Source organism: Chiloscyllium plagiosum, chromosome 15 (genome assembly GCF_004010195.1).
Source record: "Chiloscyllium plagiosum isolate BGI_BamShark_2017 chromosome 15, ASM401019v2, whole genome shotgun sequence".
NCBI classification, from domain to species: domain Eukaryota; kingdom Metazoa; phylum Chordata; class Chondrichthyes; order Orectolobiformes; family Hemiscylliidae; genus Chiloscyllium; species Chiloscyllium plagiosum.
Window position 1 is genome coordinate 54,002,333 of NC_057724.1, and position 18,057 is coordinate 54,020,389.

General features: G+C 38.2%; 1 protein-coding gene across 2 annotated transcripts in view; it reads left to right on the top strand.

The window, feature by feature from the left end:
• The window catches only part of kdrl (kinase insert domain receptor like), a 211,685-nt gene that overhangs the window by 191,236 nt on the left and 2,392 nt on the right, over positions 1-18,057 (top strand). Inside the window, exons 29-30 of one of the 2 annotated variants that reach the window (XM_043704900.1) lie at positions 2,639-2,739; positions 10,717-12,253. In XM_043704900.1, coding sequence (XP_043560835.1) covers positions 2,639-2,739; positions 10,717-10,930 — 315 coding nt within the window. In that variant the 3' untranslated portion in view covers positions 10,931-12,253. Of the gene's footprint in view, positions 1-2,638; positions 2,740-10,716; positions 12,254-18,057 lie in introns of those variants that run through there. The other variant, XM_043704901.1, reaches the window with a different exon arrangement.

Here is an 18,057-nt window from a genome sequence, read left to right on the forward strand (position 1 = left end):
TTGAAAGGGTTCAGAAAAGATTTACAAGGATGTTGCCAGGTTTGGAGGATTTGAGCTAAAGGGAGAGGCTGAACAGGCTGGGGCTGTTTTCCCTGGAGTGTCAGAGGTTGAGGGGGGACCTCATAGAGGTTTACAAAATCATGTGGGGGAAGGATAGGATACATAGACAAAGTCTTTTCCCTGGGGTGGGGGAATCCAGAACTAGAGGGCATAAGTTTAGAGCGAGAGGGGAAACATATAAAAGAGACCTAAGGGGCAACTTTTTCACACAGAGTGTCGTACGTGTATGGAATGAGCTGCCAGAGGAAGTGGTGGAGGCTGGTACAATTGCAACATTTAAGAGGCATTTGGATGGATATATGAATAGGAAGGGTTTGGAGGGATATGGGCCGGATGCTGGCAGGTGGGACTAGATTGGATTGGGATATCTGGTCGGCATGGACGAGTTGGACCGAAGGGTCTGTTTCCATGCTGTACATCTCTATGACTCTATGACTCTCTATGTCACCTTGTCAAATGCCTTCTGGACATCTAGAGATACCACATCCACCAGATTCCTACTTTTCATCATGTTGCTTACATCCTCAAAGAACTCCAGCAAGTTTGTCAAGCACAACAAGCTCTTCACAAAACCATGCTGAAATTGGTGAATTGAGCTTTGTTTTTTCCAAATATTCAAATATCTTTTCCATCAGGATATAGGATACTTATTACTCAAGGTATTAAATACAAGAGCAGGGAGTTTATGATGCAGTTATGTAAGATGTTAGTTATGCCACAGCTGGAATACAATGTGTAGTTTTGATCACTATGCTACAGGTAGAAAATGATTGCTCTAGAGAGTGGCGCAGAGGAAATTTGACAAGACATTGCCTGAACTGCAATGTTTCAGCTGTGAAGAGATAGGCTTGATTTTCTTAGAGCAGATACGTGTGATGGGTTCCTCATTGAAGCGTTAAAAAAAGTGAGGGGCATTGATGGAGTAGATAGAAAGAAACATTTCCCCTTAGTAGAGGAGTCAATAACCAGCAACTATAAATTTACCGTAATGGTCAGGAAGTTTAAAGGAAATTTAAGGAATTTCAACAAGAGTGTCTTAGGTGCCTCTAACTTACTGCTTGAAAGATGGTCAGGACAGACACCATCACAAGAAGTATTTAGGTGAACACTTGAAACTCCATAGCAAACAATGTTATGGGCCAAATGCTAGAAATGGATCTAGAAAACATACATGCTTGATGACCAGCATGTACACAATGGACAAAAATGCTTCTTTCCATGTTGTAAAACATTATGGGCTCTTCAGTCTCTGCAGTGCACCCAAGAGTAGTGGGTACTGCTGGGACTAGACTCAGTCCCTTGAAGCTGGCAAATGAAGGAGGATAGACTGGTAAAAAAGAATCCAGCAGCAGTGGAATCAAACACATAAGTCGCCATCAATTGGTCGTTTATACTAGGCAGAAGTGAGGACTGCAGATGCTGAAATCCAGAGCACAGCCGGTCACATCGCATCCGATGAGCAGGGAAATAGACATTTCAGGCAAAAGCCCTTCATCTGGTTGTTCATACTGCTGCTGGTAAAATGCCAGTTGATGTAGGAAAGCAATGGGTGTATGGAAAATGCCAGACACCAGCACACCACACATCCCCAATATACCTTCCTATCAAACTTTATGGGCATCACCTTTCCCCATTCTCCAGCCTCATTCCCAGATCAGACTTCTAGTCTGGGTTGCTCATTCAAAATTTGCCAACAGTAAGAATAATCTATTTATTTGTTTAAAATTAAACCAGCAGCAGAACAAGCTTAACGTTCAATCCACACCGCACAGACCCCTGAGTTATCACCTGGTTTATAATTGTTAAGAATAATCCACAACCATTAACATTATTCTCAGTCACTCTTGAATCTTATTATACAAACACTTTGTATGAATTTTTCTCTCTGCTCTCTTTGTAACTGGTTTAATTTAAGTATGTTAATATCTCCAATAAGATAGTGAAAATAAAAGTTTGACTCATCCTGAAACAAAGGGTTTTTTGGGATTTGGACAGTCTATAAGATCTGTGAAAATATGTTTGCTTGTTTTCAAAATCTTGTTTTAGCTGGTTGCAAACTAAATGTTAGCACAAGGAATCAGTAAACATTTCACTTCAGTGTTATTTATATACTAATAAAATATAAGCACATCAACAGCAAGGTGACAGCCCCATGGCATTATCACCTGACTGTCAATCCAGGGGACCCAGGTAACATTCTGGTGCCTCAGGTTCAAATCCTACCACATTTCATGGTGAAATTTGACATTTTTTTAAAAGTCTGGAATTAAGAACGTAATGATGACCATAAATTTAATGCCAATTGTTGGGGAAAGTCCCATCTGGTTCGTTGATGTCCCTTCCTTTAGGAAAGGAACTTACCTGGTCTCTCCTACATGTGCCTCTAGTCCCACAGCAATGTGGTTGACTCTTAACAATTTGGGATGGGCAATAAATGCTGGCCCAGCCAGCGAGGATCTTGTCCCATGGACGAAGAAGAAAAAAGGGAGATGAGAACAAATGAAAGGCTAGCATCACCCTACTTCCTGCATGGCTTTGTGTCCCTGGATGTCTCTGATAGGTGTACTTTGGTCCACAGGAAAGCGAAACTGACAGTGGGATGGTGCTGCCCTCTGACGAACTGAAGTCCCTGAAGCGTCTAGAAACTAGATCCCGCCCTTTTGGACTAATTACATTAGCGTGAGTACACTCAGTTCTTCAAAATGAATTGCGTGGAAGTTTCAGAATGCATTAAGACCTTCCCTATATCAATAACTAAAGTTGTTGGCTTGTATTCATGTTGTATTTGGAAATTTCAGAATACATTCACTGCAAGAGAACAGCAGAAAATTATATTTAGCTAAGTTCAAAGTTCTCTAAAAGTAAACTGATTTTTAAAAAATTCATTGCATATTTGCACACTGAAATTCTGAATTATAGTCAATTTCGCACTTCCTCCAGGACCTCCTATCTTCCCTTTCTCCTGAATTGCAAAGTGGCAAACAATATGACAGAAAGTCTATTCTACACATAGTTTTGAAGCTCCCAACCATTAAAATCAGAATCAGATTGTCATTCCATTGGTCCGTTTTTAACTTATCCTGCCCCAGAAGCCTGTGTTTCAGGCCTGAATTTCTGATTCCAGCCTCTTGAGTAACATAGAGTGTAGCTGGTGTGGGAATCTACCAGCACAGGTTGGGATCAATGCTGGGGTCAGAACATATCCCCCCTTTTACACTGTCACTGTAATAACTGTTTTATTCTATGGTTTTAAACCTCTTTTGACAACTTACTTTATCCACTTACTTTATCCTCTTACTTTCTCAGTGTGAGGAAGTGGAGTGGCAGATGGGTGGGAGAGGGGGTTACAGTGGCAAGTGGGTGGGTGAATTGGCAGGATGGCAGCTACTTGACTGAGAATGGAAGGTCACAGGTAGCTGGATCAGAAAGTAGAGTGGTAGGTAAATAACTGAAGAAAGAGGATGGCAGATGGATGGGTAAGGTGGTAGGGTGGTAGATAGGTGGGTGAAGGGGTACAGGTGGTAAGTAAGTAGGAAAGGGAGTGAAGTGGGTCAGGATATCAGAGTTTCAGTTCGCCGAGTGTGTTGGGAATGGTCAGGTATTGGTGATGGTCATGGATTTGGGGACATCAAATGTTGGGTTATTCAGGTTTTGGGGAGGTTGGCCTTCTATGTGTGGGGATGGGATCAGGTGCCTTAGGGGTCAGTGAGAGAGGTTGTGGTCTGAGTTATAACATAACATCAGAAAAAACTGGAAAAATCAGCAAATTAGTTACCAAATGTGCAACTTTTCATTAACTTGAAAGTTGGTTTTCTCACTCTCCACACAGATGCTGCCCAAATTGCTGCATTTTCCCAGCAGTTTCTATTTTTGACATTTCTAGCATTCATAACATTCTGCTTATCTTTCATTATACACATATCTAATTGACATTCTGAGATGATGACACCATCCTCTCAGCTTCCAGCAGTACATAAATGCATCAAATATATTGATTTGGTTGTGGATATCACATCTGTCTAGAAGCCAAAGCAGATTGCTGATTTTTTTTTCCCAAATCCCCTAATTCCTTAATGGTCTTGCATCACAAAGCCTACTGGTTCTTGTACTAAGCAAAAAAAAAAGAATTGGAAGATGCTGGAAATCAGAAGCAAAAACACAAATTGTTGTAAAAAACTCAGCAGGTCTGGCAGCATCTGTGGAGAGAAAGCAGAGTTAACATTTCAGGTCCAGCGGCCCTTCTTCAGAACACACCCTCTTTCTTCTGAAAAAGTAAATTTTACCTCTGGCCTAGGGAAGAAAGTCTTGGTGGCTTTATAGCCAAGCAAAGTCAATGGGTAAAGAAGCTGATATTCAGTGTAAGCTTTTTTATTCATGCCTCCCATAAGGTCAATTTATGCCTCCTGTTCCCTCAAGATGCTTCATACAATTTCTCCTTCTGAGTTAGGTGTTGGCAAGCTGCTCCCTGACTTCTTTGTGCTGCTCACCACACAAATCAACAATTGGCTTATTACTGATCACTTTAACTTCTTGTGTAGATATGTGAGACTCTGGCACAATGGTTCTATTGTACTATTTAATGACTCACACCGTATTTTACAAATAAACCGTTGCCATGGATATTTGGACTGAACTCTAATCTCGCTTGTTGATTAGTTGCTGTTTTTAATTGGCCTTACCTAGGTCAGTGGCATAAAGCTTTTGTTGTTGTTGATTTAACAGCCATGAATTGTGTGTTGTTTTGCAGCTTCTTCAGTTGTGATTCTGACTGAAATTTACCTTAGTGTGTTTTTTGTTTAAATAATTTCTTGAGTTTATGATGTTTTAATTTTTTTCAAACATTTCTGTACACAGTGGTGTGTAGCTCTTCTTTAACACTTCTTCACAATCTGTAAGAATTATTCCATAAGAACAGAACACTGAGGATCCCATTGCTTTAACAAATGCAGTGAAACCCATTGAAACATAACTACTACTTTCAATTTTCCACAAGCTTGCCAGAAACAAAGTACCCACAAGTTGAAAGCTGCACTGAATTGCATTCACCCACCATGCCCGGACTCTGCTCACTTATTATTTTGAGCATCATTATATGTACTAATACTGGAATGTAATGCCCCCAGTCCCCCAATGAAAACAGTTTGGGAGGCTTATAATCAAGTGGGAAGGTAAGAGGTGGAGAGCCTTCCTAACTCTTACCCAAAAATGGGGAAGGTTGAGGCTTTCCTACTCCTGTGCCAATTGAGACCCTTTAGTCCTTAATTGGCCACTAACTGTATCATGACACTGTTGCTGATATTTGTCCAGAGGGATGTACTTTTTCCAAATAGGTACCAGTGGTTAAAGAGTTACTTGATTGAATTATTCGTAACTATAATACTACCTTGAATTTTCCTTCACAAATAATTTTACTGTGGTATTCATAACTCAAGAAGCTTGATGCCAACCAGGGCAAAGCAGCCTGCTTGATTGGTATCACATCCACCAGCATCAATTCCACTGATGCTGAGTAGCAGCAGTATGTTCTATCTACAAGATACACTGCAGAAATTCAAAGATTCTGAGATAGTACCTTCCCAACCCTCAACCTGTCAGGAAGGGCAAGAGCAGCAGATAAATTGGTACATCATCTGCAAGTTCACCTCCAAACCACACATCATTCTGACTTGGAAACATATTGTCGTTCCTTCACTGTTGCTGGGTCAAAAACCTGGAATTTCCTCCTTAAGGGCATTGTGGCTCAACCTACTGTATGTGTATGCAGCTGTTCATGAAAGCAGCACACCACAGCATTCTCAAGGCCATGGTAAATGTGTGGTGCTACATTTTGGAAAAACAAATAAGAGCATAACTTATACACTTAATGGTAAGGTCGTGGGTCATGTTACTGAACAAAGAGACCTTGGAGTGCAGGTTCATAATTCCTTGAAAGTAGAGTCACAAGTCGACAGGATAGTAAAGATGGTGTTTGGTATGCTTTCCTTTATTGGTCAGAGTATTGAGTACAGGAGTTGGGAGGTCATGTTGCGGCTGTACAGGACATTGGTTAGGCCACCTTTGGAATACTGCTTGCAGTTCTGGTTTCCTTCCTATCGGAAGGATGTTGTGAAACTTGAAAGGGTTCAGAGAAGATTTACAAGGATGTTGCCAGGGTTGGAGGATTTGAGCAATAGGAAGAGGCTGAATACGCTGGGGGTTTTTCCCTGGACCGTCGGAGGTCTGAGGGTGACCTTATAGAGGTTTCGAAAATCATGACGGACATGGATAAGATAAATAGACAAGGTCTTTTCTCTGGGTGGGGAAGTCCATAACAAGACAGCATAGTTTAGGGTGAGAGGGGAAGATATAAAAAGGGACAACTTTTCCACCCAGGGGGGTGGTGCATGTATGGAAAGAGTTGCCAGAGGAAATGGTGGAGTCTGGTACAATTGCAACATGTAAAGGGCATCTGGATGGATATATGAATTGGAAGGGTTTAGAGGGATATGAGCCAAGTGCTGGCAAATGGGACTAGATTAGGTTAGGATATCTGGTCGGCATGGATGAATTGGACCGAAGCGTCTGTTTCCTTGCTGTACATCTCTATAACTCTGACTAGGAATGGGCAGTAAATGCTGACCAGTCATGATACCCATATTCCACAAGTGAATAAATGATGTTAAACTTGGTAGTTAATCTTGGCTGCAACAAACTTTCTGTCAAAAATCAACAATTAAACTTTGGTTGGGAGTGTAATTTAAGTAATGGACACACCTTCCCAACTAATGTCTACCCTTAGGACTTTAGCTGTATATCTGTCAGGCTCACATAATCTCTTATTTTGTGGTCAACTGTTCCTACTGTTATGTCTTTTATCTCATGCCACAGTAATCTGGATATTTTCCAAGAAAAACAAATGCTTTCATGTTTTCTCTTGAATCGCTTGACTACTTTAGTAGATGAAAATTAAAAACAGGTGAGTTATTGAGAATCAACAAAAATTTGCATAGAACCCAATTTGCCAAAGAAAGAAAGTAGAAAATAAAATCTTTTCAGGGGTGACCACTGGCTATTTCCGTTCATCTCAACTTAAAGGGCAGAAAATGTACTGTAATAATGTTGTGTCAAGAAGATGTATATTTGCAAGTTCATAAGCAAATTAGAAAGTAATGAATTCAGTAATTATTTTATAAACTTCATATCTGAATTGCCATGTTTTGCCCTGTTAGTGATTTTTGCCTAGATATGTGAACTCTGACAACTGTTAAAAGCTGCTTCAAGAAATAATATAATCTACATGACAATTAATCATATAAATATATGACCAGGCATTTCTTCAAGCTGGTGTGACCACATTAAGACTCAGTGAGGTCATTGAAATAAACTAGTTGCTCATTTATTTGATTGATAGAATAGAACTTGTGTATTGCTAAAGGAAAAGATACATGCTGCTGACACTTTTCATCTTGCACTTATCAGGACAGACACACAAAGACCAAATTTCAAAGGGAACAACAATGTAACCTATGAGAAACGGGTGCAATGAACCTATGAGATTGGTTGGCAAGTGAGCTCTGATTGGTTCCACATTGCCATAAGGAATGTACTCCGAACAATTTGATTTGATTCCTGTCAGCCATCAGTTCACAAATTTAGTTTCATGCTTCTATGTCGTAGAAATGCAAGTGGTATGCTCCTCTAACATTAAAACAAAGGGAATAAGATCAAAAGTATGCCATTCAGCCCCTAAAACCTGCTCCACTACAATTTGGTAGCTACTCTTCACAAGATCGCAAGAAACTACAGAGAGTAGTGAACACAGCCCACTTCATTACGCAAACCAGCCTTCTATCCAGTGACTCCATCTATATTACCCACTGCCTCGGAAAAGTGACCAATATAATCAAAGACCTTCTGACCCTGGTTATACTCTCTTCCACCCTTTTCTGTTGAGCAGAAAATATAAAAGTTTGAATACACATACGAATAGATTCAAGAACAGCTTCTTCCCCACTGTTATCAGACTTTTGAACAGACCTTTCAAATGTTAATTCTGTTCTCTCTATCTCTCTCTGCACCTCTGCAGCTGTAACAATGTATTCTGCATTCTTTTCTGCTACTCTGATGCATTTTGTCTGGTACAATTTGCTTATACAGCATGCAAAATAACATTTTTCAATGTACCTCGATACATGTGACAACAATAAATCAATATTCGAACCCACCTCAAAGCTATTTTCTGACATTATCATATCTCTTGATATCTTTAATATCTAGAAATCTATTAATATGTCTTGAATACACTCAATGGCTGAACACAATGCTGCTGTCAAGCCAAAAAGATGTTCTGTCTACCATATTCACAGTGGTACACAAATTTCATTGTGGGTGTGATGTCAGGTATGTTAGATGTACACCGCACAAATTTGTAAAATATATCAAATAGCACATCCCTTCAGCTCATCATTACAGTACTAACCGTGATTAATCAATATGTACTTGAAAAATTTAAAAGGTAATATTCCACAATTAGACAAAACTAACTGAATAATCGTAATACGTGCAAATAACTTCACTAACAATCAATTTAGGATTATCAGTGGGACTCTCAATCTTGCCCATTTATGCTTTCTATAACCTAAATATATTCTTATGCAGGACCAGATCCTCTGCCAGAGAAAGATATAGTGCCTTTTACAGGAAACAAAACTTGTTCCTTGATGTTTTCCCCCATGGCTTGTCCTGAACAATCAGTCAGCCACTCTTTTTTGAATATCTATCAGGTTTTGAGATAACTGATCCGTGGTGAATTGTCCATGGCAAGTCCTCAACCAATCAGAGTCCATTTGACAAACAATCAGCTCCCAGTTTTTTATGCAGTATAAATTGTTGTTCCCTTTGAAGTTTGGTAATCTTGTCTGTTCTCATAAGCGCAAGGCAAAGAAAAGCTTTGACAGCATGTCCCTTTTTCTCGAGAAACTTTTGTTCATTGTTGCTCACTATCAAGAAAACAAGGTATTAAAAGCTAATGGTTAATCATTACAATGTCACTGACAACGCCTTTATTTTTAACTTGTCAGTTGACAGCTTAGCTGGATAAGTATTACTTCAGGTCAGAATATTGTGAGTTCAAAGCCTTAGTGTTAAACCTGAGCACATTATTTAGGCCGATAGAGTATAGTGCAAAGGAGCACCATATGTCAGAGGTGTTGTATTTCCTAATAGGTATGTAAAAGGTTTCTGAACCAATATTGAATGGACACAAAGATGCTACTTCTTCCCCACCCCCATCCTCCTCTCATTTATCTCTCCACGCTTCAGGCACTCTGCCTGTATTCCTGATGAAGGGCTTTTGCCCGAAACATCGATTTTACTGCTCCTCGGATGCTACCTGAACTGCTGTGCTCTTCCAGCACCACTAATCCAGAATCTGGTTTCTAGCATCTGCAGTCATTGTTTTTATCACAAAGATTACCCTCGCCAACATACCTTTCTCAACCATTGCCACCAAAATTAATTACTTGATTATTCATCTCGATGCTAGACTCTTGCACATAATTTGTGGCATATTTTTCTATGTATCGCAGCACTTCAGAATAGTTCACTGGAGGTATTTAGAAAAGATTTTTTGAGAGAAGGAATTTGGTGAAAGTTTCAAATTTTTTTTGCCCCTGTTTACAAGGTACAGTTTTGTCACCCCTTCTCTTCAAGTTTAATAAAGGTTACCTTCTCTCTTTTATTGTTCCTTCTCACACCTCATCAGGAAGCATTTATAACAGAATACTTTCAGGTTTTATGACTATTATTCTGGAACTGGGCATTGGATCTAAATAAGGGTCACCTGATATTCTTGCCCTAACTGCCAGTTTATCTGCAAGCTGAACTTTAGATTGTTCTAAGGTATTATAACGCTGTACAGTATTTACATATCATTTGTGCACTGATTTTCTAATTGCAGTGTTATAATTACATGTTTTGAGGAAGGTTTGGATTCAAAGCAATTAGCAGCCTGAACTAAAGACAGTCTTTATGGCAGGATAAATACAAAAGTAATATTATGCCACCTCTATGATGTCACTTTCATGATACTAGCTTCTCAGTATATACCAGTGAATGTTAAACTAACCAAGGTATTCCTTCTTCAAAAAATGATTCTTACACTGAATCATTGATCATTCATCTCATTACTGTTTGTTTGTGTCTAATGTAGTTGCTATGTTAATCTACATAATAGGCACTGCATTCAAAAGTATTTATTATTGATGAATTTCATCAGTCCCACAACACATGTTGGAGAGAGGACTGCTTGTAACATTGTACTGATTCCCTGACTCATGCCCCCTTTTAACTTTAATTTCTTGCTGGGAGAACTGATCAGTGAAGCTATCCATAAATAAGGAGCACTCAGAGTGCATCTTTGCAGCATGATATAGAAGAGAGTTTTTCACTTCACTTCCATATACTCTGCATTTAAAGTGCTCTACATTACAATGATGTCCTTCCTGAAATGCTATTTACCTGACCACATTTATTTTTAGAATTTATCTAAAAAAATTGTAACAATTACCTGATTATTTTATTTTTCACAAAGTCTATTTATCATTGTCTCTCTTCAGTAAACTCAGGTAAAAAGATTCCATAAAAATTGTGTTTTCCATGTTCTCTTTCTTAAAATAGAATGAGGGCCATGAGTAAGAGCAAAGAATCTGTATTGTCGGAGGCTGAAAACCATGCTAATCCACTGCAGCCTGCTGTATGTGGAACGGAAGATGAAGGCCTGGATTTTGCTCTGGAAGATTCAGTCCTGTTACCAATGGATCAAACTTTAGAATGCCACAGCCCACCACCAGATTACAATTCTGTTGTTCGCTACACCACACCGCCAGTGTGAATGATCTGAATTTTGAGAATGCACCACAATTGTGCTTCTGAATGAGGAATTATACAACAGCACAATATCCCAAATGTTGTAAGTTGAACTCTTCTATGATGCAAAGAGATATAGAGAAAGCCATATTAGGATGGATGTCAAATCTACCATCAGCACATATATTAAAACCCCATTATACATTCTCTACAAAATGAAAGTGTCGATTTTTTTTAATGTCTTGATGTCTGTGGAAAACACTGTATAATCATTACTACTGTCAGGCTGAATGGTGGTGAGTACAGCGAGGGATCTCACAGCTGTAGTGTGTATTCTGACTCAAATTGTATCAGTGAAATATATGTCCAAAGTATCTTAGCCAATCATGGGCTTGTCATGGAAAAAGTATATAAAATATATTTTTGTCAACTGATTTGCTAACTGACTGTTCTGAAGAAGGTTCAGTGCCTGAACTGTAAACCTATCTGTTCTCTCCACAAATGCTGACTGACTTATTCTTTGTTTACAGTCTTTTCTGTTTTTATTTTACCATCTGCAGTATTTTTACTTAAATGTTTTGATTCCTTTGTTGAAATGAGGATGTTGTTACATATTGCCCAATGTTCAGCTCTGACGTAATTTAGTCAGTAGGAGATCTAGTGTTGCTATTGTGTGATACTCAACACAAGAAGTTAAGGTGCCATATTTTTGTTTAAACCTCCAAATTGATTAAAGAGATGGTGAAATTATATAACCATAATGAAGTCGGACCAATGTAACAGTACAAACTCCCTGAGAAGTTCAAATGTCAGGACTTGCAGGTTTTGCCAGGTGAATTTCAGTTGGATGCCCCGCCCCCCACCAAGTGAAATATATCTGGTAGAAAAGAGCAAGTATATATCATGGATAACTGGGAGCAAACCGTACACAGTGTGGAAGAGAGAGTCTGATTTCCACAGGGGTGGGGGGTTTGGTGGGGTTGGGTGGTGGATGGAGAGGTGGATTGCCAGGGTGGAGGGAAAGAAATGGCAAGTAGAAAAACAATGAATTGGCTTGTCAGTGACCCTGTTAGAACTCATTCCTGTAACACTGTGGATAGACAAGCTGAAAACATCCACCATTGAACCCACACCCCCACCACCTGCACCCCCACCCCCCGCACAATATGGACACATACAGCATTGATATTGTAGGCTCAAGAATGACTGACGTGTTCAAAAATCAAGAAGATGAGTATAAAATTTTAAACAATAATTAGATTGGTCTACCATCTCAATCGAGTCATAGAGATGTACAGCACAGAAACAGACCCTTCTTTCCAACTTATCCATGCCGACCAGATATGCCAACCCAATCTAGTCCCACCTGCCAGCACCGGCCCATATCCCTCCAAACCCTTCCTATTCATATACCCATCCAAATGCCTCTTAAATGTTGCAATTGTACCAGACTCCACCACTTCCTCTGGCAGCTGATTCCATATACGTACCACCCTCTGCGTGAAAATGTTGCCGCGTAGATCTCTCTTATATCTTTCCCCTCTCACCCTAAACCTATGCTCTCTAGCTCTGGACTCCCTGACCCCAGGGAAAAGACTTTGCCTGTTTACCCTATCCACATAATTTTGTAAACCTCTATAAGGTCACCTCTCAGCCTCCGACCCTCCAGGGAAAACAGCCCCAGCCTGTTCAGCCTCTCCCTGTAGCTCAAATCCTCCAATCCCGGCAACATCATTCTGAATCTTTTCTGAACCCTTTCAAGTTTCACAACATCTTTCCGATAGGAAGGAGACCAGAATTGCATGCAATATTCCAACAGTGGCCTAACCAATGCCCTGTACAGCCGCAACATGACCTCCCAACTCCTGTACTCAATACTCTGACCAATAAAGGAAAGCTTACCAAATGCTTTCTTCGCTATCCTATCTACCTGCGACTCCACTTCAAGGATCTATGAACCTGAACTCCAAGGTCTCTTTTTTCAGCAACACTCCTTAAGATGTTACCATTAAGTGTATAAGTCCTGCTAAGATTTGCTTTCCCAAAATGCAGCACCTCGCATTTATCTGAATTAAACTCCATCTGCCACTTCTTGGCCTATACCCCTGTATATTGTACATTCTCATTTAACAAGGCACAAAATATTTCCATTATTGAGGAAACTGGGTATATATTTTAAGAAGGAGAAAAGTCTGTTCCCTCAAGGTAAGATTGAATGTATCCAATCTCCAGAAATAATGACTTCTAAATAGTCTGTTATTGACCAGGCCAGACCCCCTCAAAACATTTCCAGAAAGTAGCCCAGACCCTAACTTTGCTGGTTGTTTGAAGCAGGTGTATAGTAGATATTCCAGGGGAAATGCCACTGGTCAAACCACTTAGTTTAAGCAAAACAAAATTTACAAGATTACTGAATGAAATACCAACAACAGAAAACCAAATAACTTAACCTAAAATGAAAACCCAACAGATCATCCCAATCTAATGATGCTATTCCAAATATTTGCAACAATCCCCATAAACACCCCTTGGCACAAAAGGTAAGATCAAACACAGGTTCTTACAGGAGAGAAGTCAGAGAGTACCAGCCTGGACCTGCTTCTTTGGGTTCAGCAGCTTTTTTCACATTACTGCTTAAAACCAAACCAGGCCAGAGAAAAGCTGAGCTGGGAGAACTGGCCACTCCCCTTTCATTGGACAAGTGTTTTCTTTAAACCTTGAGTCAGTATCGGTTAGTTATTATCAAGTTTCCCCTAAAACCCTTCAACCCCAGACTTTTCAGAGTCTGTGTCATTTACAACCTCTGGAAAAAAAAGCCAAGGACTGCATAGTCTTGTTAAAGGAGCAGCTTTGTCACAAGTCTGAAATCATGTTTTGGAAATATTAATGGCTAATGTTCAATAATAACGCAACAACTATAAAATAGCAGGAATGTGACTGATCAGCAATGATATAAAATACAATTTCAATTACTTTAGGAACTCAAACTATTTTGTAAGGTTAATCAAAAATTGAGATTCTGCATTCCCACCCATACTTTAACTTAAAGCACACGAGTTTTACATTTAGATACAAAACATCTCACATCTTTTGATTAATTTTCATTAAATCTGATGCAAAAATAGGAAAACATTTTTCAGGTTTTCATAATGGGGGCACTGGTGGAGACTGGGGGAGAAACACGTGTTTAAGTGAAAATTATTCCATTACTTTCCCTTTCTCATGGAGAATTTTTGAATTCAAACATGTTGTATTCTGCTGATAGGTTTTATCAATTTACTAATATTCTACAATTTCCAGTATCTATTTCAAAGTATACACTAATTTAATGGACTGTACCAGTTTAATTTCATTGTTGAATTTAATAAGACAGTAAAATAAAATATCAAAAACATAGTTGTTAAAGCAAAAATTAATTTCATTTACCTGTCCGCATGGGTTTCTTCTGGGTGCTCCAGTTTCCTCCCACAGTCCAAAGATGTGCAAGTTAGAGGGATTGGCCAAACTGAAATTGTCCAATGTGTTCAGGGATGTGTAGGCTAGGTGGATTAGGCAGGGTAGATGAGGTTGTGGGATAAGGAGAAGGGGTTGGATGGGATACTCTTCAGAGGGTCGGGGCAGATTCGATGGGCAAAATAGCCTCCTTCCACACTGTGGGGATGCTTGATCCTATGATTTCTAAAACTGAATTTATATATTTTATAAAGCAGTCAGACTGTTAATGTTCTCACATCTTCCTAGTCTACCATGAGGATGTTAACAAAAATGTATCCAGAATGCCTAAGAAGAACTGTTATTGTTGTTAATCGCCGTCCTCCTTTATATCAGTCATTGTAATTACAGTAATAAACATCTCAGGTAATCTCATAAATATCCATTTATTTTAGATCTTGCGCAGGTATTTGCTGTAGCAAACTAAAGGCAGTTAACAGTCCAAACCATTACAAGTATATTAAGAAATGTCCCTGGATGATGGGTAGTTAATATTTTTGCTTTTATTAAAATGAAAAAGAGATGTTGCAAGTCAAAGCAGGGAATACTTTGCTTACTGTGAACTTACAGTTCTTTAAAAACTCTGGAGTTGGACTTCTGTTTCTGTGAGGAAACAATAAGAAGAAGTTTATTATTCATGACAATTCCCAGAGAGCTGTCAACCCCTTAAAATGTCCTATGAGCAATTTGAATAGGTCAGATTCCATATCATCTACTGTGAATGTTACAAGTATAATTAGATGCATAATGTTATTGAGTTATGTTACATAATATATAGTAACAAATCTAGTCATTCTATGTTGCAATATAAGAGTTAAAGGCATCTGATATTCATCACCTCATCTATTTTCTAGTTTCCTATGATCTAATTCATATTGTTCGTTCTTCACACCATGGCCAAGTAAATGAATGGAACAGAGAAATCTGCTTCACTGTAAATTCAGAATGAGGAATTTTGCCTTGCATTTTTTTATAGTACAATTTCATTAAGGAACATAGCATGACATAAGAACAAACATAGTTTAGATCAGAGTGGTGCTGGAAAAACACAGCAGGTCAGGCAGCATCCGAGAAGCAGGAAAATTGACGTTTTGGGCAAAAGCCCTTCAACAGGAATCCTACTGTGTTTTTCCAGCACCACTCCGATCTAAACTCTGGTTTCCAGTATCCGCAGTTCTCACTTTTGCCTATAAGAACAAACATAGACCATTCAAAACCTCTACCCTATCTGTCATTGATTGAAATGTACCTCAACTCCATTTACCAGACATTATTCAATAATATCATAATGTTCCACTATTTCAAATCAATAGATCAATGACACTGTTGAAATATTGGACAGAAAAACATTAGACAAATCTATGAAGCATTACTGCACTATTAACACATAATGTACTTCCAAGACTGTGATATGTTTTATTAAAGCAGAATATCAAAAAGTTGTAGTGTAGAGGTGGTGCATGACCATGGTGAAATAATCACACATGGGCTCCAGATAGGGTAAGCTCAATGAATTAACTTGCCGTTTCTCGATGCAGGTTAATATTTTCTCTAAAATTCTTACTCAGAATTTTTTATTTTAGAACTAAAGCTGCAGACAATGCAATAAAAAGAATATCTAATGTCTTTGAATGAGCTTCAGGCAAGGCATTAAACTTGTAATCCAGATAACATTCATTAATACTCAAATGTCATTATAAATTTGTAACTAGATTCCTGACAGCTGTTGATTATCCTACATGTTCAGTTGCACTTAGTTGTAGCTTATATTTTTACAATTAACTGGAAATATGTTCATTTTGCATTAGGTAATGGGCAGTATTATTTGAAAAATCAATAATCTTAAGGTGGCATATATGCTTTCAAAATGTGATAATTTCATTTTCTCTATGAAACAACTAATATTAATGAACATTATTTTGCACATGCAAAGCACCAATAACAATTTGCTTCTTTAAATTACTAAATCCATTGTTCCTCCTTCAGCTCAAGGCTTTCTTTATATTTTTATATCTGCACAGCATCTCTGCAGAATGTAATGGCTAGTTTCAGCACCGAGGTGTTGAAGTTGCATAATTATCTTGCTGGCACAGATATTTTGAGTATTCAGTTCAGTTACTTCCAGTGTTCTGAAATTAAAACTTATGTAATTCTCACAGATTCAGAGAGAAAGGTCTTAGTACTCAAAATTTAAAATGGTATTCTTTTAATCCATTTTCCATGTATTAGTCCTGATGAGACTTTACTTATTAAGTTCTAGTTCATGCCAGTGCAAGGGTGTACATGTTTCATCAACACAAGTGGAGCAGTATTATGGCATACTTAAAGAATTACACCACTTTGGTTGTTAACATGAGAACGTGATGTTGTTTCTTTCTTTCACTTTTTGCTTACAAGATTTTTTTTGTTAAATATCTTTAAATTGTCAGAGAAAATTAATATTAAGATAATAAATTAGAAAACACTATTTAACAAATTTACAGGAAACTAATGTAGTCTTTCAACAATGCTGAAAATTTCCTTTCCATACATAATTGACTAACAGGTTGTGTATTAGGAACACAAGTATTTCATAGAGAACCCTATTCTAAAGCTTGATGTTATGCTATAAGGTATCAAACTCGTTGCTCAAGATTCTTTTTGACATTCTAGATTATCTTCATACGATGCAGAGTTAAAGATTTGCTTCTGATTCCTATTCTAATGCTTGCAGGACGGGCTAATCCTTTGCATTAAAGATGGACCTCTATTCATGTAAAGGCAACTTTTTTCTCAAAGAACCACTTGTTTTAAAGTGCTCATACAGTGCATTTTATTTTATTCCTTAAGGAACAGCAGAGAACTGCCATTTATTCTGTGGGAAAGCAATTAAGAATGTCAATGTATTATCTGTTTAAGAATGTATGCACTGGAGAACCTTTGTATTTCATATAGCCTATGTTCTACTGGAGCTATTAACAAAAAATAAAGTTTACATATATTTATAGCATTCTGTATGTTTATCTTTTTTTTAACTTTCTCATTGTGTGTTCCATCCTTTTTCTTTGTGGGGACATAACTCTCTGAACTCTCATTAGCTACTCATTGAATTCTTGTCATTATTCTTATACTGATTTGCCTTCAAATAGCTATTTTCTACATTTTTACCCAATCACATCTCAGCTTGGTAAAACAGATCTTTTCACAATTTAAAAGATTGTTATATCTTCTTTTTATTTAATCATTCTAAATCTAACCAAATTATAATCACTACTACCACAATGCAGTCCCATTGATACTACTTTCACCTGCTCAGAATGATTATCCAAAACTAAGATGTGAGTTTTATGTTGTTCTACTTGGCTTCAAGTTGATTAGCATCAATACAATGGACCAAGCCTCCCAATACAACTCAAATTAAGAGACTGTTGAGAAGAATTATTGACTTAACTAGGCTGCTCTCATCCACTCCCAAGTGGTCAGCAGAGTGCAAGATTAATCATGCAAACAGAAAAAGCTGTCAGCAGAACGTACATTTGGCACTATGAATCAAAACCCATTCATATACTTAAGTCATTCTCATTTGCAATTTATTTTCACTTTTAAAAGCAGACTTAGTAACAACTGTAAAATTCAAATGACACAAACAAATCTTTGCTATGAGGCTGGACAGGGCAAAGA